General features: G+C 44.0%; 1 protein-coding gene across 4 annotated transcripts in view; it reads right to left on the reverse strand.

Moving 5' to 3' along the window:
- LOC122933857 (retinol dehydrogenase 12-like) overlaps window positions 1-24,011 on the reverse strand; it is a 56,832-nt gene that overhangs the window by 14,796 nt on the left and 18,025 nt on the right. For 2 of the 4 annotated variants that reach the window (XM_044288963.1, XM_044288954.1), the window contains exons 4-5: window positions 5,967-6,269; window positions 1,490-3,262 (exon numbers count right to left, since the gene is read on the reverse strand). In XM_044288963.1, the coding sequence (XP_044144898.1) occupies window positions 2,967-3,262; window positions 5,967-6,269 (599 nt within the window). In that variant the 3' untranslated portion in view covers window positions 1,490-2,966. Of the gene's footprint in view, window positions 1-1,489; window positions 3,263-5,966; window positions 6,270-24,011 lie in introns of those variants that run through there. The other 2 variants (XR_006388560.1, XM_044288942.1) reach the window with 2 other exon arrangements.

Below are 24,011 nucleotides of genomic sequence, written 5' to 3' on the forward strand. Positions count from 1 at the left end.
ATACAGCTTTATTTCCCGTTTCAGGCTGCTTGGCATAAAGCTCTCCTATATGAAAGGCACCTCTGGGCCTCATTTAAATAAGAAACGCTATAAAGAAATGAAGAGAACAGATAACATGCTCAGATTTTTCCCCGCTATCGTTGCCGCAGTACATAAAATAGAGAACCAAAAAATCGGAATGTTTTCCTTTCACATTGTTACAAAGAGTAAAAGTCAGCCTTGCATCCTAATGTATGCAAATATGTTTGAATATAAAGAAAAGAGAATTTTCTTCCACATTTGTAGTCTTGTATTTATATAACATGGGCACAGCAGTCTGTCATTAGATGAACTACTTCTTATGTACTACTCTGTCAATCAACTGTGGCTCACTCTGCTGACTATTCGGAAAACTCCATAAACGCGTGTCCCATATAGGAGGGTGTTGCACTGGGTATTGCACTTTAACCTGTGTAGAAGCACATTGCTGACAGAGGTGATACATAAGTCACATTATTATGACCACCAGCTAATATCCAAAGTAACCGCCGTGTGCAGCACGGACAGCAGCTAGACGGGCTGGGAGTGACTCAGTGAAGTCCTGGTAGGTTGTCACAGGTATCTGGAGCCATGCTGACTGCAGTGCATGCCACAGCTGCTGGAGGGTGCGTGGGGAAGGATCCACAGAGAGAACACGACGATCGAGGTGGTCCCTCAGATGTTCAAATGGGTTCAAGTTTGGGAAATTTAAAGGGCCAGGGCAGTACTTAGAAGTTTTAGTCATGCTCTTCCAAACCAATTACATAATATAACGTGGTCTCAAAAAGCAGGAAATGCTCAACCTCATAAGCAGTTGTGCATTTATAACCGGGGGAGCAAATCCTGCACTTGTGGTCCGCTGCTAATGGCGATCCCCAGCAAGAAATGCATACAATGGAGGATGCCTGCAGCGGACCACAAGTGCCACAGACATCCTACACCAGATAGCAAAATGTGTGGATGTAATTGACTATATAAAATAAACATTTAGAATAAGTGCCCTACTGTGGTGGATGCAATTTGTATATGTATGTCTGGAGTAGGGTTGGACGATATCAAAAATATTCAGACGATAACGATATTTAAAAATTTATCGCGATAAATACTTGTTTAAAAGAAAAAAAAACACAAGGAGACGTTATACTGTATGGGGGCAGCCACAAGGAGACGTTATACTGTATGAGGGCAGCCACAAGGAGACGTTGCACTGTATGGGGGCAGCCACACGGAGGCGTTGCACTGTATGGGGGCAGCCACAAGGAGGCGTTGCACTGTATGGGGGCAGCCACAAGGAGGCGTTGCACTGTATGGGGGCACCCACAAGGAGGCGTTGCACTGTATGGGGGGCCACAAGGAGGCGTTACACTGTATGGGGGGCCACAAGGAGGCGTTACACTGTATGGGGGCCACAAGGAGGCATTACACTGTATGGGGGGCCACAAGGAGGCGTTGCACTGTATGGGGGGCCACAAGGAGGCGTTGCACTGTATGGGGGGCCACAAGGAGGCATTGCAGGGGTGGTTACATATTGTCAATGTGACATCACCGCTGTGCTTTAAAGAGCCTTGAGCTGAGTGGAGCAGGCTCAGGCAGGAGCCAGCTCTGCTCAGCTAAATCCTGGCATAACACATCTGTACAGGGAACCAAATTTTTCTAACCTTGAGGGGCGCACAGGCAGGAGCAGCGATGATCTGTGCTCCAACTTGTGCGGCCCCCAGTAAAATCTGTACACCAGTACAGCGCTGGCATGTCAGTGATGTACTAGAATAATCATTTTAAGCCGTGATAGCACCCAGGGTAGAACTGTATTATTGATTAATAAAGCATATTACAAAAATAATTTTTAGCCTACTTAGAACATTTTACAAGAAGGTTTTAGAAACGTTTAGTTACTCTTTAAATACTGCTTTATTATAAATAAATTCCCAAATGCCTTTCATTAGTTATAATGGCTCATTTTGTCTGGGGAGAAATCATAAGAAGAAATAAGATGGCCACCATCCTATTAGTACACACAAAACCTGTCCTAATCACACAGGAGGAGTTACTTCACAACAATGAGGTAAAAAGCTGCCTCATCCTCCTCTCCTACTTGTCAGGGATTATGATCCTGAATACAGCTGATAAGATCTTCAGCTGAATCTCTGTAGGAATGGAGTCCATGAGGAGACATGAAGTACAGACTGTCAATGGCAATGTTGCAGACTGTACTCCAGCTGTCTTCCGTACATGAACAAGTCATGTAAAACACTTCAGGAAACTTTGGCCTTGCTTAACTCCTGAATATGTAAAGATAGCTCACAACAGACACTTGTTTCTGAGTAAATTTTAGCCAAGACTGATGATATATCACATGAACCCCTTCCCATTGGAAAAACCTGAGCTGGGGATATGGGGATTTCAAAATTGTGGCCGAAAACATTTCCTCCACCAAATATTGCAGCCTCCTTCCCAATTAATACTATCACAAATTGGAAGTCAATTTTCTACAAAGTACCCCAGTTAAAAGTGTGTGTCTGTATTTATATGGCTGCAACTGAGCTACATGTTTAAAAAGTACAATACTGCTGTAATGTCTCTGGGAATGTCAGACATGCTATATTAACATCAATTCAGTCAAGACTCACATATACGGTAAATCAATGTGGAAAAGAAACTGTGCCTGAAATACAATAAATACTAATCATGTTTAAGATGTAAAACTTTAACCCACGTACCGGATACCACTGGGTCTCTCATTCCCACTGTGAATAACCATATAACGGGTGTTCTTGGCAAGACCTACTAGCAAGAAAACTGCGGAATTCTTCTGATAATTCTGTAGACAAGATGGTTGTTCATCTACAGTTTTCCAATGGTACTTTGAAAGTCAGAAGGCCTTGATAGGAAAAGTAGACTTTCATGCAACTTTATATACAAAGCAGGCAATATTATTAAAAAAACAACAACTATCTTGTTCTTGTAGCTAGATGTTCTCTTGCAGAAGAAGTGAGTCCAACCATAGCTTCACTGGCCTCCCAAAGCTTTTTGGCAATGCCAGCGTCCTGCACATAGGGGCGCAGCTTGCACGGTTTACAGTCTGAGAAGTAGCCGCCATTATGCTGGAGAATGTCATCGGATATAGCACAGTATATGACAGTCTGAGCCGCCGCCTCACATGAAATGAAGAACAAGGATGTGATGACATACATCACTATACGGAAGAGAATTGAAAATTGGGAGGTCCAATCACCGACCACAAAGCCTGTAAGAGAAAGGGATATCGTTTAGTATGCCCACCTATCCCTTATTGTACTACTAACTACCATATATTATGTAGACTAGGATTATGTGCAGGATCTGAATACACAAGGTATTTGATACCTATATAGGATGTGCGTACACAAAATCACAGTACGTTTTTATTTAAGAGTATTTGCCAAGACAAGGCTATTGCTCTGTGAACACCCATCAAGACATCCTCTGTCTATCTGCCCTACTAAATCATATGGACATGAGAAGGGAGGAGAGCTACTAACATGCAGAGGCTCTCACTCTGGTGGACACAAGCTGTGTATGTATTACATGTACGGCCATTTATTAGACTGGTCTCCAAGTATCTTGGGAGCAAGAGAGATGGTGATCAACTCAAGACATCAGGCACAGTGCCTGCTATGGGTGCCTCTGCTAATTGCCCACCTACCTTTCTCTTCTGAATCCATTGCCGCAATTGTGAGAAAAACGCTTCTGAACCCTTATGGAAATGGCTTCTTAAGTTTCCCTCAGGGCAGGCCTGAGCCGCTTGATGCACCCTAGCTACTCCGCTCTCTTTTGCTAGCCACACCCGACAGGACCAGGCAAGATGAAGATTCGGATGCCTAGCTCGTCAATCAAGTGGAAGTAGGAGTGGTTATGAGCAAGGGTGCCCGAGTGACTTGGGCTACCATAATACTGGTAATGACTGAAGGACTATTGCTGCAGATCAGTGGAAGACGTAAGTTTGCTCAGGCAAATCCTAGTCAGCAAAAATTCCCAGGAGTAATGCTTATTTTATGTGCAAATAAAATACTTCACATACATGTTATAGTTTATGCATATCACACAGTGACTATATACTGCTACATAGAAATAGTAATCAGTGTTACAGAGGACCTGACACCATGAAATGCAGTGCAATCTGCAGGCAGCATGTTATAGAGCAGGAGGGGCTGAGCAGATTAATATATGGTTCTGTGGGAAAGATTCAGTATTATACATTTATATCTCTGCTATTTCTGATTTCATTGCTCACGTGGGAGGTTTTATCAGTGACTGAAAGCATTCCCTGTATACACAATTAGGGTCCTATAACAGTGCCTGATGTTCAGGCGGTGCGAGTGCTGATTGCACAAGCCATTGCAAACTGAATGTGGGAGGAATGATCGCTACTGCAGTCATTTCCCCCTCATTTGGTCCCATTGATTATAGATAGCACATCCCTGATTATACAGCCATATATGCAGCTGATTATTGGGTACCTGTCATCCTGATGAAAGATACCCATCAGCTGACAAACGAGCAAACTCATTTATTGGTTAATCGTATGCTCTAGTAGCGCCCTTACACAGGGAATGCTTTCAGTCACCGATCACACCCTCCACGTGAACAATGAGGTCAGAGAAAGCAGAGATTTAAAGAGGACCTGTCACCACTCCTGAAATGCCTGTTTTAATAGCGTCATGCATTCCCCATGTAATAACAATTCAGGAACATCTATTCTTATGGCTCTATGTTGTGCCATTCCTTTATTATTTCTACTAGAAGCTATAAATGAATTGCTAGCAGTCTGCAGTAAGGGTACAGAGGGGAGGTAACCAGTGGGGGTGTGTACCTGCACAGTCTGACACTATCCAATCAGTGCTGCCATTTTCAGACTGTGCAGGTACAACCCCCCCCCCCCCCCAACTGGTTACCACCCCCCTGTACCCTTACTGCAGACTGCTAGCAATTCATTTATAGCTTCTAGTAGAAATAATAAAGGAATGGCACAACATAGAGCCATAAGAATAGATGTTCCTGAATTGTTATTACATGGGGAATGCATGAAGCTATAAAACAAGCATGTCAGGGGTGGTAACAGGTCCTCTTGAAATAATTGGTAAATTACATGTTTTTAGTGACTCTTTACCCACAATACTATACATCAATCTGCTCAGCTCCTCCTGCTATAGAACATGCTGCCTGCAGATAAGACTGCATTATGGGGTGACAGGTTCTCTTTAAAGGTATAAGACAAGTTATTAGGCACTGTTCATACTACAGTCTTGATCTCCTTGTATAACCAAGGTAACGTGACTTTTCCAATGGATCCAACTGGACTCCACTAACGTTAACCGATATTTCGGATGGCAAGAACAGCACTGCACACTCTGCCTTTCTTCCTGTCAATAAAGCTTGAAAAAAGCTCCTGAACAGAAGAGTGAAGAGAGTCTCTAGTAGGAGCTATTGTGCTGCTGCCATTTTCTAAATCAAAGACGATCAAAGAAATATCAGTCATAAGTGGTCATTGTGCTGGGTGAGCGCAAGTAACGATAAACTAATAGCTCTGATCATGAAGCTGCTGCCAGGTAACATCAGGCTACATGCACACGACCGTATGTGTTTTGCGGTCCGCAAATTGCGGATCCGCAAAAAAAAAACAATAAGAAAAAAACGGATGACATCTGTATGCCATCCGTTTTTTTTTTTTTGCTGATCCATTGCAACAATGCCTAAAACGGACAAGAATAGGACATGTTCTATTTTTTTTGCGGGGCTACGGAACGGACATACTGAACTGATGCGGACAGCACACGGTGTGCTGTCCGCATTTTTTGTGGACCCATTGAAGTGAATGGGTTCGCATCCTATCCGTAAAAAAAAAAACCAAAACGGACATGGAAACAAACAACGTTCGTGTGCATTGTAGCCTCAGAAACACACATTCTGACCTGGATGAACGGCACATGCAGTCACTCCATGCCCCTCCGTCTGTTGAGCTATCTCCTGGGTAAAGTAGACATTTGCCAGTTTGCTTCGGCAGTAGGCGAACAGCGGCACTATGTTGTAGTTTAGGTCAGAGAAGTCCAGCTTTTGATACTTATGAACGTTAGACGTGATGTTCACGATGCGGCTTGGAGAACAACTTTTCAGCCGTTCTAGTAGAAGATTGGTGAGAAGGAAAGGTCCAAGGTGGTTGACTCCAAAGCACTTGCTGAACCCATTATCTGTCCAGTCTAGCACCGCGGGCACACCTGCAAATGACAATAATGAGATATACAAAAGTCTAAACATTAGCTGCACATAATAGCAAATCTTGAAAATAAAATGTGTTGGAACAAGTTTCAAGGGCACAGTAAGTATTTGAGACAAAGATAGTAAAAAAACTGCATGTCAGCAGAATAATGGGGCAAAGTTACATAATATATGGTTTAAGTTTTTTTTTATCTTTTAATTTTTTTTAAAGTGTTAGTGCTCAAATTTGACAGCTGAAGTGCCCCTTTCCCTTTCTCTAGGGCAGGGATGGCCAACCTGTGGATTTCCAGCTGTTGCAAAACTACAACTCCCAGCATTCCCAGACTGCCTACAGCTATCAGCCTACAGCAGGGCATGGTGGGTGTTGTAGTTTTACAACAGCTGGAGAGCCGCAGGTTGGCCATCCCTGCTCTAGGGTATAATTTTGTCTCGTCACGGTCCCTTCCTTAAAATTAATGTTAAAGGGAATCTGTCAACGACGACCTCTCTATCCAACTGTTTGAGTAGACACCTAGCTGTGGATCACCCAATTAAAATGTTTTTCTATTTTGAACCGAAGCTCTGTTATTGAGTTATAATACTATTTCTTAATATGCAAATTAGGTATTTGGCGCATTGCGGGTGTTCGCATTGCTCTAGGTGCACCAAGCTCTGCTCCTTTCTGCAGCCAGCCCCCCTCCCTGGCTGCTTTACCACTGTCAATCAAAGCAGCCAGGGAGGGGCTGTCCACAGAAAGAGTGGAGCTTGGGTGCAACAAGAGCAACGGTGACGCACTTATTGCACCAAACTCCTAATTTGCATATTAAGAAAACATAAAACTTAGGAACGAAGACTTGGATCACCAAAAGAAAAACAGCGTTTTCTTCAGGTGAACAACAGCTACATGTGTATGGAAGCACTTCAGGGCGCTGGTGATAGGTTCCCTTTAACGTTTGGTACACTGTTCTTGGATCCGATTTAGTTTCATCCTGAGTCCATTTATTTGTCATGTCCACTGACACGATTATCACGTTCCATGTTCTATACCCTTGTATTGTGTTATTCCTTACTGCTTCGTGCACTGTGGATTGTGTTTGTAACTTGTTACACATGTTTTTGAAAAGTGACTTTACATACGGTAGTTTAACGCCTTTGGGGAAATACTCACATGCCTTTAGAAATGGCTAGGGGTTAAAGGGCTTTTACATGGAGCAACTCGGGTGTGAAATGTCCAGTGCTCACATGTTCAGTAAGAAATTGCTTGTTTGTCACTGATTGAATGTTTTAGCCTGAAAATGATCATTTGTCGACAATACACCCCCTCATATAAACTGGTTGTTAGCAGACAAGACAGGAAGTGCATGAGCACTGTAAGGAGCGAAGACAAGCAATCAAAATGACAAAAAAATCCTGTAAGGGTATTGTTACACATAATTGGATGTCTTTGGAACGTCAGTGACTCACTGTATGGCTGATCCGCGCTCGTTGTCACCAATCTATCGTCATGTAAAATGACCTTTACAGGGTTTACAGCATTATGTTGTTTCTCTACTAGCAATATTTCTGTCCGTTTTAAACACACATCATATTACTGAAAACACACGTCATTTAAAAATTCATTATAATCCCTCTTACAAACTGTGTCCAAAAGAAATATGCCAAGTACATTACCAATCACTGGCAACAAGTCCTTTAGCCCCATCTAGTGGGCATCTGTGTTATTGACACAAATTATTGTCATCAGTTCCAAGTCTACAAGGCGCCCAATTTAAACACCAGTTAATTAACTTCAGAGTCACACAATCCTTCTGTGGACAGTGTCTTATCTGTAGTTCAGAAAAAACACATAAATGTAGCCTGTATGTAACATGTAAAGTAATGTAACTGTATGTAACATAAAGTAATGTAATTATGTAACATATAAAGCAACGTAACTATGTAACATAGTAACGTAACTGTATGTAACAGAGTAATGTAACTGTATGTAACATATAAAGTATTGTAACTGTATGTAACATAAAGCAACGTAACTGTATGTAACATAAAGCAACGTAACTGTATGTAACATAAAGCAACGTAACTGTATGTAACATATAAAGCAACGTAACTGTATGTAACATATAAAGCAACGTAACTGTATGTAACATAAAGTAACGTAACTGTATGTAACATATAAAGTAACGTAACTGTATGTAACATATAAAGTAACGTAACTGTATGTAACATATAAAGCAACGTAACTGTATGTAACATATAAAGCAACGTAACTGTATGTAACATATAAAGCAACGTAACTGTATGTAACATATAAAGCAACGTAACTGTATGTAACATATAAAGTAATGTAATTATGTAACATATAAAGCAACGTAACTGTATGTAACATATAAAGTAATGTAATTATGTAACATATAGAGTAACGTAACTGTATGTAACATATAAAGTAACTGTATGTAACATATAAAGTAATGTAATTATGTAACATATAAAGCAACGTAACTATGTAACATATAAAGTAATGTAATTATGTAACATAGAGTAACGTAACTGTATGTAACATATAAAGTAACTGTATGTAACATATAAAGTAATGTAATTATGTAACAAAGCAACGTAACTGTATGTAACATATAAAGTAATGTAATTATGTAACATATAGAGTAACGTAACTGTATGTAACATATAAAGTAACTGTATGTAACATATAAAGTAATGTAATTATGTAACATATAAAGCAACGTAACTGTATGTAACATATAAAGTAATGTAATTATGTAACATAAAGCAACGTAACTGTATGTAACATATAAAGTAATGTAATTATGTAACATATAAAGCAACGTAACTGTATGTAACATATAAAGTAATGTAATTATGTAACATAAAGCAACGTAACTGTATGTAACATTTAAAGCAACATAACTGTATGTAACATATAAAGTAATGTAATTATGTAACATATAAAGCAACGTAACTGTATGTAACATATAAAGTAATGTAATTATGTAACATAGAGTAACGTAACTGTATGTAACATATAAAGTAACTGTATGTAACATATAAAGCAACGTAACTGTATGTAACATATAAAGTAATGTAATTATGTAACATATAAAGCAACGTAACTGTATGTAACATATAAAGTAATGTAATTATGTAACAGAGTAAGGTAACTGTATGTAACATATAAAGTAATGTAATTATGTAACATAGAGTAACGTAACTGTATGTAACATATAAAGTAACTGTATGTAACATATAAAGCAACGTAACTGTATGTAACATATAAAGTAATGTAATTATGTAACATATAAAGCAACGTAACTGTATGTAACATATAAAGTAATGTAATTATGTAACATATAAAGCAACGTAACTGTATGTAACATATAAAGTAATGTAATTATGTAACAGAGTAACGTAACTGTATGTAACATATAAAGCAACGTAACTGTATGTAACATATAAAGTAATGTAATTATGTAACAGAGTAACGTAACTGTATGTAACATATAAAGTAATGTAATTATGTAACATATAAAGCAACGTAACTGTATGTAACATATAAAGTAATGTAATTATGTAACAGAGTAACGTAACTGTATGTAACATATAAAGCAACGTAACTGTATGTAACATATAAAGTAATGTAATTATGTAACAGAGTAACGTAACTGTATGTAACATATAAAGTAATGTAATTATGTAACATATAGAGTAACGTAACTGTATGTAACATATAAAGTAACTGTATGTAACATAAAGCAACGTAACTGTATGTAGCATATAAAGTAATGTAAATATTTAACATATAAAGCAACGTAACTGTATGTAACATATAAAGTAATGTGACGTAGTCTGCATATAACATACTGATAGATGTGTTAGTACAATACATAATGGATAAACAATCTCACAAATTCTTAATGTGGGATGATGGTGGGTGTAGTTCTGGTACAAGCCTTGTTCATTCCCAGCTACTGGACACTGGAGCTGAGGGTTTTTGGACTTGTGGGGCTAGATATAACAGATAACGTTCCATGAACGACGATGAGCAATGGAGGTCAACACAGTATGAAGGTTTATGTGTCCCAAGACACTCCCCAATGAGTACAGTATCTAAGGACATGCTGGGGGACATTTACTAAGCATGCTGCCCCAGAATTATGGCGCAAAATGCGGCAAAAAGAATGGCGTTTTGATTTGCGCCAAATATATCAACTGTCTTTCTCCAGAATTTTCACAATAAAGAATGCATCATGCCAGAAATGAGTTATAAATGGAAAAGTGGGCGGGGCTATCAAACTGGCGCATATTTTGCCTCATTTATCATCCTCTTATTGGCAGAATTGTCTCAAATTGTTGCGGACCATTAAGCCAGCCTATGTGGTGGTGTTTTGTGTAAAAAGTCGCATTTATGGCATAAAGATACAACTTTTTGTCAAAAGTCTCATTTATGAAAAGAAAACCAATTCATCGTGGGAACAAGTGATGGCTAAGTATTATTTATTTTTATCTAATAGAAATGAGCTAAACAACAGGGTTTTGTCAGTAAAGTGACATTCAACAATAACAAAACAATAACAAAAACATCCCGGGTCAAAAGTCGCAATTTACCAGTGGAAATGTCGCAAATATGTTTCAAAAGTTTCAAGTGTGATCTAGCAGGGGAGGCTGGAATGGCGCATTTTGGTTTAAAAAAGTCGCATTTTAGTGCCATTGGCATTAAAATGTCGCAAATAGAGAGAAATAGGCGGGGAATCAAGTTCATATTTTAAAAAGTCACATTTTAAAAGTGGCGTGCGCCTTTTGATATATGAAGTGAAACAAATCACCACTTTTGATTTGTAATGTTAGTATTTTTTTGGGTGCAAATTACACCATTATTGATAAATGTCCCCCATCGTATTCTAATTTTATTGTTCCCATGGCCAACAGGCGTCGTCTTTCATCACATGACGTCTCTTGGCCAATACGGTCAGGTGGCTCTGTAATTAGAATACAGCTCGCGCTTTAGAATGGGGCCCTAAATTGGCATGCTGCTTAGAAGGCGCATTAGTCCTTTACTGTAAAATACAAGCTAGAAGGGATCTACTAGGATATCAACAATGTTCTGCATACAGACATTTCTCTATTTCCATCTCCTGTTCTCAATATATACAGTGAACATACAGGTGAAACTCAAAAAATTAGAATATCGTGCAAAAGTTCATTTATTTCAGTAAGGCCGAATGCACACGGCCGTTGTTCACGGCCGTGAGCGGTCCGTGGAACCGCGGCCTGGATTCCTGCTGAGTGCAGGAGCGCACGGCGTCATTGGTTGCTATGACGCAGTGACCTCCCTGCTGCTGCCGCCACAGTACAGTAATACACTGGTATAGATCATACCAGTGTATTACTGTATTGCGGCAGCAGCAGGGAGCGCACTGCGTCATAGCAACCAATGACGCCGTGCGCTCCTGCACTCAGCAGGAATCCAGGCCGCGGTTCCACGGACCGCTCACGGCCGTGAACAACGGCCGCGTGCATTCGGCCTAATGCAAATTAAAAGGAATTGCATTAATGCACTTTAAAATTAGAATTTTGTGAAAAGGTTCAATATTCTAGGCTCAAAGTGTCACACTCTAGAGTCAGCTAATTAGTCAATTTATAGCCTACAACAACCCCGATAGCAATACCTAACTCCCCAACCTACTACAACTATACAACAAAAGAGCGAGGATGTATCATGGTAAAAAATCTAATTTTATTCAATTCAAATGACATAATCAATGCAAGTAAGAGCAAAAGGCAACAGGACATGAAGACTGAGCCACAATCGGGCTCTACAATGTGGAGAATCACATTTGGGGATAATGTGACCATAAACAGCAGGTGACACAACAAATGGAGCAGAGGCTATAAACACTGGAGTGGTTGCGGGTGCAAATGCTGTTCCCTAATAATACTCTCAGTCTCAGCATCTAGCGTATGGACTGTGGGGTGTAGGAGGACGGTGAAGTACTGACATGAAGATGGCATTATACAGATAATTCTAGCCACTCGTCCCACCCTGCTCCAGGTACCATGTTACCTACCCATGTTGCTGCTGGTGACACAGATTCCCAAACGCATCAACCACTCCAGTGTTTATAGCAGGGATCAGCAACACTCGGCACTCCAGTTGTTGTCAAACTACAACTCCCAGCATGCTCCTTTCACTTCTGTGGGAGTTCAAAGAACAGCCAAGCAAGTGTGCATGATGGGACATGTAGTTTCAAAACACCTGGAGTGCCGGAGGTTGCTGACCCCTGGTTTATAGCCTCTGCTCCATTTGTTGTGTCACCTGCTGTTTCTGGTCACATCATCCCCAAATGTGATTCTCCACATTGTAGAGCCCGATTGTGGCTCAGTCTTCATGTCCTGTTCCCTTTTGCTCTTACTTGCATTGATTATGTCATTTGAATTGAATAAAATGAGATTTGTTACCATGATACATCCTCGCTCTTTTGTTGTATAGCTAATTAATCCATACCCCCTGAGTAGAGTTGAGCGAACACCTGGATGTTCGGGTTCGAGAAGTTCGGCCGAACATCCCGGAAATGTTCGGGTTCGGGATCCGAACCCGATCCGAACTTCGTCCCGAACCCGAACCCCATTGAAGTCAATGGGGACCCGAACTTTTCGGCACTAAAACGGCTGTAAAACAGCCCAGGAAAGGGCTAGAGGGCTGCAAAAGGCAGCAACATGTAGGTAAATCCCCTGCAAACAAATGTGGATAGGGAAATTAATTAAAATAAAAATTAAATAAATAAAAATTAACCAAAATCAATTGGAGAGAGGTTCCATAGCAGAGAATCTGGCTTCCCGTCACCCACCACTGGAACAGTCCATTCTCAGATATTTAGGCCCCGGCACCCAGGCAGAGGAGAGAGGTCCCGTAACAGACAATCTGGCTTCATGTCAGCAGAGAATCAGTCTTCATGTCATAGCAGAGAATCAGGCTTCACGTCACCCACCACTGTAATAGTCCATTTTCATAAATTTAGGCCCAGCACCCAGGCAGAGGAGAGAGGTCCCGTAACAGACAATCTGGCTTCATGTCAGCAGAGAATCAGTCTTCATATCATAGCAGAGAATCTGGCTTCCCGTTACCCACCACTGGAACAGTCCATTCTCAGATATTTAGGCTCCGGCACCCAGGCAGAGGAGAGAGGTCCCGTAACAGACAATCTGGCTTCATGTCAGCAGAGAATCAGTCTTCATATCATAGCAGAGAATCAGGCTTCACGTCAGCCACCACTGCAACAGTCCATTGTCATAAATTCAGGCCCAGCACCCAGGCAGAGGAGAGAGGTCCCGTAACAGACAATCTGGCTTCATGTCAGCAGAGAATCAGTCTGCATGTCATAGCAGAGAATGAGGCTTCACGTCACCCACCACTGCAACAGTCCATTTTCATAAATTTAGGCCCAGCACCCAGGCAGAGGAGAGAGGTCCCGTAACAGAGGATCTGGCTTCATGTCACCAGAGAATCAGTCTGCATGTCATAGCAGAGAATCAGGCTTCACGTCACCCACCACTGCAACAGTCCATTTTCATAAATTTAGGCCCAGCACCCAGGCAGAGGAGAGAGGTCCCGTAACAGAGGATCTGGCTTCATGTCACCAGAGAATCAGTCTGCATGTCATAGCAGAGAATCAGGCTTCACGTCAGCCACCACTGCAACAATCCATTGGCATATATTTAGGCCTAGCACACAGGCAGAGGAGAGAGGTCCCGTAACAGACAATCTGGCTTCATGTCAGCAGAGAATCAGTCTTCATATCATAGCAGAGAATCAGGCTTCACGTCAGCCACCAATGCAACAGTCCATTGTCAGATATTTAGGCCCAGCACCCAGGCAGAGGAGAGAGGTCCCGTAACAGAGGATCTGGCTTCATGTCACCAGAGAATCAGTCTGCATGTCATAGCAGAGAATCAGGCTTCACGTCAGCCACCACTGCAACAATCCATTGGCATATATTTAGGCCTAGCACACAGGCAGAGGAGAGAGGTCCCGTAACAGACAATCTGGCTTCATGTCAGCAGAGAATCAGTCTGCATGTCATAGCAGAGAATGAGGCTTCACGTCACCCACCACTGCAACAGTCCATTTTCATAAATTTAGGCCCAGCACCCAGGCAGAGGAGAGAGGTCCCGTAACAGAGGATCTGGCTTCATGTCACCAGAGAATCAGTCTGCATGTCATAGCAGAGAATCAGGCTTCACGTCACCCACCACTGCAACAGTCCATTTTCATATATTTAGGCCCAGCACCCAGGCAGAGGAGAGAGGTCCCGTAACAGAGGATCTGGCTTCATGTCACCAGAGAATCAGTCTGCATGTCATAGCAGAGAATCAGGCTTCACGTCAGCCACCACTGCAACAATCCATTGGCATATATTTAGGCCTAGCACACAGGCAGAGGAGAGAGGTCCCGTAACAGACAATCTGGCTTCATGTCAGCAGAGAATCAGTCTTCATATCATAGCAGAGAATCAGGCTTCACGTCAGCCACCAATGCAACAGTCCATTGTCAGATATTTAGGCCCAGCACCCAGGCAGAGGAGAGAGGTCCCGTAACAGAGGATCTGGCTTCATGTCAGCAGAGAATCAGTCTTCATGTCATAGCAGAGAATCAGGCTTCACGTCACCCACCACTGCAACAGTCCATTTTCATAAATTTAGGCCCAGCACCCAGGCAGAGGAGAGAGGTCCCGTAACAGAGGATCTGGCTTCATGTCACCAGAGAATCAGTCTGCATGTCATAGCAGAGAATCAGGCTTCACGTCAGCCACCACTGCAACAATCCATTGGCATATATTTAGGCCTAGCACACAGGCAGAGGAGAGAGGTCCCGTAACAGACAATCTGGCTTCATGTCAGCAGAGAATCAGTCTGCATGTCATAGCAGAGAATGAGGCTTCACGTCACCCACCACTGCAACAGTCCATTTTCATAAATTTAGGCCCAGCACCCAGGCAGAGGAGAGAGGTCCCGTAACAGAGGATCTGGCTTCATGTCACCAGAGAATCAGTCTGCATGTCATAGCAGAGAATCAGGCTTCACGTCACCCACCACTGCAACAGTCCATTGTCATAAATTCAGGCCCAGCACCCAGGCAGAGGAGAGAGGTCCCGTAACAGACAATCTGGCTTCATGTCACCAGAGAATCAGTCTGCATGTCATAGCAGAGAATGAGGCTTCACGTCAGCCACCACTGCAACAATCCATTGGCATATATTTAGGCCTAGCACACAGGCAGAGGAGAGGTTCATTCAACTTTGGGTAGCCTTGCAATATAATGGTAAAATGAAAATAAAAATAGGATTGAATGAGGAAGTGCCCTGGAGTCCAATAATATATGGTTATGGGGAGGTAGTTAATGTCTAATCTGGACAAGGGACGGACAGGTCCTGTGGGATCCATGCCTGGTTCATTTTTATGAACGTCAGCTTGTCCACATTGGCTGTAGACAGGCGGCTGCGTTTGTCTGTAATGACGCCCCCTGCCGTGCTGAATACACGTTCAGACAAAACGCTGGCTGCCGGGCAGGCCAGCACCTCCAAGGCATAAAAGGCTAGCTCTGGCCACGTGGACAATTTAGAGACCCTGAAGTTGAATGGGGCCGAACCATCAGTCAGTACGTGGAGGGGTGTGCACACGTACTGTTCCACCATGTTAGTGAAATGTTGCCTCCTGCTAACACGTTGCGTATCAGGTGGTGGTGCAGTTAGCTGTGGCGTGTTGACAAAAGTTTTCCACATCTCTGCCATGCTAACCCTGCCCTCAGAGGAGCTGGCCGTGACACAGCTGCCTTGGCGACCTCTTGCTCCTCCTCTGCCTTGGCCTTGGGCTTCCACTTGTTCCCCTGTGACATTTGGGAATGCTCTCAGTAGCGCGTCTACCAACGTGCGCTTGTACTCGCGCATCTTCCTATCACGCTCCAGTGCAGGAAGTAAGGTGGGCACATTGTCTTTGTAGCGTGGATCCAGCAGGGTGGCAACCCAGTAGTCCGCACAGGTTAAAATGTGGGCAACTCTGCTGTCGTTGCGCAGGCACTGCAGCATGTAGTCGCTCATGTGTGCCAGGCTGCCCAGGGGTAAGGACAAGCTGTCCTCTGTGGGAGGCGTATCGTCATCGTCCTGCCTTTCCCCCCAGCCACGCACCAGTGATGGACCCGAGCTGCGTTGGGTGCCACCCCGCTGTGACCATGCTTCATCCTCATCCTCCTCCACCTCCTCCTCATCCTCGTCCTCCTCGTCCTCCAGTAGTGGGCCCTGGCTGGCCACATTTGTACCTGGCCTCTGCTGTTGCCAAAAACCTCCCTCTGAGTCACTTCGAAGAGACTGGCCTGAAAGTGCTAAAAATGACCCCTCTTCCTCCTCCTCCTCCTGGGCCACCTCCTCTTCCATCATCGCCCTAAGTGTTTTCTCAAGGAGACATAGAAGTGGTATTGTAACGCTGATAACGGTGTCATCGCCACTGGCCATGTTGGTGGAGTACTCGAAACAGCGCAACAGGGCACACAGGTCTCGCATGGAGGCCCAGTCATTGGTGGTGAAGTGGTGCTGTTCTGTAGTGCGACTGACCCGTGCGTGCTGCAGCTGAAACTCCACTATGGCCTGCTGCTGCTCGCACAGTCTGTCCAGCATGTGCAAGGTGGAGTTCCACCTGGTGGGCACGTCGCATATGAGGCGGTGAGCGGGAAGGCCGAAGTTACGCTGTAGCGCAGACAGGCGAGCAGCAGCAGGATGTGAACGCCGGAAGCGCGAACAGACGGCCCGCACTTTATGCAGCAGCTCTGACATGTCGGGGTAGTTGTGAATGAACTTCTGCACCACCAAATTCAGCACATGCGCCAAGCAAGGGATGTGCGTCAAATTGGCTAGTCCCAGAGCTGCAACGAGATTTCGCCCATTATCACACACCACCAGGCCGGGCTTGAGGCTCACCGGCAGCAACCACTCGTCGGTCTGTTGTTCTATACCCCGCCACAACTCCTGTGCGGTGTGGGGCCTGTCCCCCAAACATATGAGTTTCAGAATGGCCTGCTGACGTTTACCCCGGGCTGTGCTGAAGTTGGTGGTGAAGGTGTGTGGCTGACTGGATGAGCAGGTGGAAGAAGAGGAGGAGGAAGCCGAGAAGGAGGAGGTGGCAACAGGAGGCAAAGAATGTTGCCCTGCGATCCTTGGCGGCGGAAGGACGTGCGCCAAACAGCTCTCCGCCTGGGGCCCAGCTGCCACTACATTTACCCAGTGTGCAGTTAGGGAGATATAGCGTCCCTGGCCGTGCTTACTGGTCCACGTATCTGTGGTTAGGTGGACCTTGCCACAGATGGCGTTGCGCAGTGCACACTTGATTTTATCGGATACTTGGTTGTGCAGGGAAGGCACGGCTCTCTTGGAGAAGTAGTGCCGGCTGGGAACAACATACTGTGGGACAGCAAGCGACATGAGCTGTTTGAAGCTGTCTGTGTCCACCAGCCTAAATGACAGCATTTCATAGGCCAGTAGTTTAGAAATGCTGGCATTCAGGGCCAGGGATCGAGGGTGGCTAGGTGGGAATTTACGCTTTCTATCAAATGTTTGTGAGATGGAGAGCTGAACGCTGGCGTGTGACATGGTTGAGACGCTTGGTGACGGAGGTGGTGGTGGTGGTGTTGGTGGTACATCCCCTGTTTGCTGGGCGGCAGGTGCCAACGTTCCTCCAGAGGCGGAGGAAGAGGCCGAGGCGGCAGCAGCAGAATAGGCCGAGGCGGCAGCAGCAGAAGAGGTAGCAGGGGGAGCCTGAGTGACTTCCTTGGTTTTAAGGTGTTTACTCCACTGCAGTTCATGCTTTGCATGCAGGTGCCTGGTCATGCAGGTTGTGCTCAGGTTCAGAACGTTAATGCCTCGCTTCAGGCTCTGATGGCACAGCGTGCAAACCACTCGGGTCTTGTCGTCAGCACATTGTTTGAAGAAGTGCCATGCCAGGGAACTCCTTGAAGCTGCCTTTGGGGTGCTCGGTCCCAGATGGCGGCGGTCAGTAGCAGGCGGAGTCTCTTGGCGGCGGGTGTTCTGCTTTTGCCCACTGCTCCCTCTTTTGCTACGCTGTTGGCTCGGTCTCACCACTGCCTCTTCCTCCGAACTGTGAAAGTCAGTGGCACGACCTTCATTCCATGTGGGGTCTAGGACCTCATCGTCCCCTGCATCGTCTTCCACCCAGTCTTGATCCCTGACCTCCTGTTCAGTCTGCACACTGCAGAAAGACGCAGCAGTTGGCACCTGTGTTTCGTCATCATCAGAGACATGCTGAGGTGGTATTCCCATGTCCTCATCATCAGGAAACATAAGTGGTTGTGCGTCAGTGCATTCTATGTCTTTCACCGCTGGGGAAGGGCTAGGTGGATGCCCTTGGGAAACCCTGCCAGCGGAGTCTTCAAACAGCATAAGAGACTGCTGCATAACTTGAGGCTGAGACAGTTTCCCTGGTATGCATGGGGGTGATGTGACAGACTGATGGGGTTGGTTTTCAGGCGCCATCTGTGCGCTTTCTGCAGAAGACTGGGTGGGAGATAATGTGAACGTGCTGGATCCACTGTCGGCCACCCAATTGACTAATGCCTGTACCTGCTCAGGCCTTACCATCCTTAGAACGGCATTGGGCCCCACCATATATCGCTGTAAATTCTGGCGGCTACTGGGACCTGAGGTAGTTGGTACACTAGGACGTGTGGATGTGGCAGAACGGCCACGTCCTCTCCCAGCACCAGAGGGTCCACTAACACCACCACGACCATGTCCACGTCCGCGTCCCTTACTAGATGTTTTTCTCATTGTTATGGTTCACCACAACAACAAATATATTATTTGGCCCAATGTATTGTATTCAAATTCAGCGGGATATAAATTTGAGGCCTAGTATTTAGGCGCTGGGTGACCGGTATGGATTTAGTGACAGAATTAGACTTGGAAATGCACAGAAGCGTGTGTGTGAAGTTATTCTGAATGACCCTATGTGCACCTTCAATATGATCTACCCTTTTAGGGATAGATTTCAAATAGCTCTGATATAGCAGAAACGACTAAATTATGAAATTGCTAAATTGGGAATTGTATTTCAACCCAGAACAAAAAATGTGCTTTGACGGACACTAAATAACTTTCCCAGCCACAACAGGACAGCGGTAACGAGAGATTTAGCGGGATATAAATTTGAGGCCTAGTATTTAGGCGCTGGGTGACAGGTATGGGTTTAGTGACAGAATTAGATTTGGAAATGCACAGTAGCGGGTGTGTGAAGTTATTCTGAATGACCCTATGTGCACCTTGAATATTATATACCCTTTTAGGGATAGATTTCAAATAGCTCTGATATAGCAGAAACCACTAAATTATGAAATTGCTAAATTGGGAATTGTATTTCAACCCAGAACAAGAAATGTGCTTGAACGGACACTAAATAACTCGCCCAGCTACAGCACTAGGGACAGATTTAGCGGGATATAAATTTGAGGCCTAGTATTTAGGCGCTGGGTGACAGGTATGGGTTTAGTGACAGAATTAGACTTGGAAATACACAGTAGCGGGTGTGTGTGAAGTTATTCTGAATGACCCAATGTGCACCTTGAATATTATATACCCTTTTAGGGATAGATTTCAAATAGCTCTGATATAGCAGAAACCACTAAATTATGAAATTGCTAAATTGGGAATTGTATTTCAACCCAGAACAAAAAATGTGCTTTGACGGACACTAAATATCTTGCCCAGCAACAACAGTACAGCGGTAACGAGAGATTTAGCAGGATATAAATTTGAGGCCTAGTATTTAGGCGCTGGGTGACAGGTATGGGTTTAGTGACAGAATTAGACTTGAAAATACACAGTAGCGGGTGTGTGTGAAGTTATTCTGAATGACCCAATGTGCACCTTGAATATTATATACCCTTTTAGGGATAGATTTCAAATAGCTCTGATATAGCAGAAACCACTAAATTATGAAATTGCTAAATTGGGAATTGTACTTCAACCCAGAACAAAAAATGTGCTTTGACGGACACTAAATAACTTTCCCAGCTACAACAGGACAGCGGTAACGAGAGATTTAGCGGGATATAAATTTGAGGCCTAGTATTTAGGCGCTGGGTGACAGGTATGGGTTTAGTGACAGAATTAGACTTGGAAATACACAGTAGCGGGTGTGTGTGAAGTTATTCTGAATGACCCTATGTGCACCTTCAATATGATCTACCCTTTTAGGGATAGATTTCAAATAGCTCTGATATAGCAGAAACCACTAAATTATGAAATTGCTAAATTGGGAATTGTATTTCAACCCAGAACAAAAAATGTGCTTTGACGGACACTAAATAACTTTCCCAGCTACAACAGGACAGCGGTAACGAGAGATTTAGCAGGATATAAATTTGAGGCCTAGTATTTAGGCGCTGGGTGACAGGTATGGGTTTAGTGACAGAATTAGACTTGAAAATACACAGTAGCGGGTGTGTGTGAAGTTATTCTGAATGACCCAATGTGCACCTTGAATATTATATACCCTTTTAGGGATAGATTTCAAATAGCTCTGATATAGCAGAAACCACTAAATTATGAAATTGCTAAATTGGGAATTGTACTTCAACCCAGAACAAAAAATGTGCTTTGACGGACACTAAATAACTTTCCCAGCTACAACAGGACAGCGGTAACGAGAGATTTAGCAGGATATAAATTTGAGGCCTAGTATTTAGGCGCTGGGTGACAGGTATGGGTTTAGTGACAGAATTAGACTTGAAAATACACAGTAGCGGGTGTGTGTGAAGTTATTCTGAATGACCCAATGTGCACCTTGAATATTATATACCCTTTTAGGGATAGATTTCAAATAGCTCTGATATAGCAGAAACCACTAAATTATGAAATTGCTAAATTGGGAATTGTACTTCAACCCAGAACAAAAAATGTGCTTTGACGGACACTAAATAACTTTCCCAGCTACAACAGGACAGCGGTAACGAGAGATTTAGCGGGATATAAATTTGAGGCCTAGTATTTAGGCGCTGGGTGACCGGTATGGATTTAGTGACAGAATTAGACTGGGATATGGCCAAAAAATAACCACACTATTGCTGGTTAAATGCACTTGGTGACGGGCGCAGCTTGCCCCTGATGTAGTATATGGCCAAAAAATGAACAGACTATTGCTGGTTAAATGCACTTGGTGTCACAGCTTGACCAACCACACTACTGAGGGTTAAATGCACTTGGTGACGGGCGCAGCTTGCCCCTGATGTAGTATATGGCCAAAAAATAAACAGACTATTGCTGGTTAAATGCACTTGGTGTGACAGCTTCACCCTGATGTAGGCTTTAGCCAGAAAACAACCACACCATTGAGGGTTAAATGCACTTGGTGACAGGCGCAGCTTGCCCCTGATTTTGTATATGGCCAAAAAATGAACAGACTATTGCTGGTTAAATGCACTTGGTGTGACAGCTTCACCCTGATGTAGGCTTTAGCCAAAAAACAACCACACCATTGAGGGTTAAATGCACTTGGTCGCAGCTTGTGCTGGCGCACCACAAGACACAAAATGGCCGCCGATCACCCCAGAAAAATGTGACTGACAAACGGTCTGGGCAGCCTAAAAACAGTGAGCAATTGAGGATCAGCAGCTCAATGATCCACAGCTGCAGATCGATCAGTTAATCAAGTCCTTTGGAGGAGTTAATCTGCCTAATCTCGCCCTACTGTCGCAGCCGCAACCTCTCCCTACGCTAATCAGAGCAGAGTGACGGGCGGCGCTATGTGACTCCAGCTTAAATAGAGGCTGGGTCACATGGTGCTCTGGCCAATCACAGCCATGCCAATAGTAGGCATGGCTGTGATGGCCTCTTGGGGCAAGTAGTATGACGCTTGTTGATTGGCTGCTTTGCAGCCTTTCAAAAAGCGCCAAGAAAGCGTCACAAAAGCGCCAAGAAAGCGACGAACACCGAACCCGAACCCGGACTTTTACGAAAATGTCCGGGTTCGGGTCCGTGTCACGGACACCCCAAAATTCGGTACGAACCCGAACTATACAGTTCGAGTTCGCTCATCCCTACCCCTGAGCAAAGGGGACCTCAAAATTGTGACTTTGGGGTTTCATAAGCTGTAAGCCATAATCATCCAAATTATAACAAATAAAGGCTAGAAATATCTCGCTTTGCATGTAATGAGTCTTATATGTTAGTTTCACCTTTTCAGTTGCATTACTGAAATAAATGAACTTTGCCCGATATTCTAATTTTTCGAGTTTCACCTGTACAGTGCATTCAGAAAGTCTTCAGACTTTTTCCACATTTTGTTATGTTGCGGCCTTGTGCTAAAATAAAAAGAAAATCAAGTTTTTCCCCATCATTCTGCACTCAATACCCTATAATAGGAAAGTGGAAACAGAATGTTTGAAATCTTTTCTAATTTATTGAAAAGACAACACTAAAATCTTGCATTGACGTAAGCATTCAGACTCTTTACTCAGTACTTAGTTGAAGTACCTTTGGCAGCGATTACAGCCTCCAGTATTCTTGGGTATGATGCCATGAGGTTTGCACATCAGGATTTGGGGATTTTCTGCCATGCTTCTCTGCAGATCCTCTCAAGCTCTGTCAGGTTGGATCTCCTTGAGGCCTCTTTCACACAAACGTAAGAGCTCCGTGCCCGTGCTGCAGGCCGCATATGGCGGTTCCGCAATACACGGGTCACCAGCCATGTGCATTCTGCATCACAGATGCAGACCTATTCACTTGAATAGGTTCGCAAATGCGGAGATGCGGTACGGAACTGAACACCACGGAAGCACTACGGAGTGCTTCTGTGGTGTTCCGTGCTTCCTTTCCGCAAAAAGATAAAACTTGCGGAACAGACGGATCGCAGACCCCATTCAAGTGAATGGGTTTGCGATCCACATGCGTCTGGGTCTGCCCCACGGTCGGTGCCCATGTATTGCGGACCGCAATTTCTGGTCCCCCGCACGGAGCCCTTACGTTCGTGTGAAAGAGGCCTAATGCTCAAGTGCATGGGGTCACTGTTTTGGAAAAGACCATCAATTCTGCATTGACAGTTGCCTGCTCTTATACAGCTCCCTTGATTCATGGCCAGCAGAACTGGGTGAGGTTGTCTTTTGTAAAGTGGTGCCAATATCTGCCACTGAGGCATTGTGCTCTCTGTGACTGAAATATGAGGCTGGTTTAAACAGGCATTGCCAGTTTATCAAACTTTGCATAAGTCAAAAGTACAAGTGAAGATAATATGTTTTTATAATGTATTACTAGAAAAAAGACCTTTTTCTCCACTTATCAGACTCTTCTTCTCCCTCCTGCACTGATCACATCACTCTCAATAACTTACTAAAATCAAACAAACTTTCTGTATCTCTTCACCACAGATGAGTAGGAAGAAGGGAGAAGCTGTAGCGAGAAAGAACATACAGACCAATATGCTGCTGCTTGTATTAAGTAGTCGACTGTAGGGCTGAAGCGATTACTCGATTAAATCGAGTAATTCGACACAAAAAAATCCTCGATGCAAATTTTTGGCATCGAAGATTCGTTTGTGTCATGTGACCACGGAGCGGGTCTGCCCCACGGTTGGTGCCCATGCATTGCAGCCCGCATGCATTGCGGACAGCAGGGAACTGATGCAGCGCAGAACGATGGAGTGTCGGCGGCGCCCCTGCTGGAAAGGTAAGTTGGTGAAAACGAGGGGGTGGAGGCGCG

Source organism: Bufo gargarizans, chromosome 1, assembly GCF_014858855.1.
Source record: "Bufo gargarizans isolate SCDJY-AF-19 chromosome 1, ASM1485885v1, whole genome shotgun sequence".
NCBI lineage: Eukaryota > Metazoa > Chordata > Amphibia > Anura > Bufonidae > Bufo > Bufo gargarizans.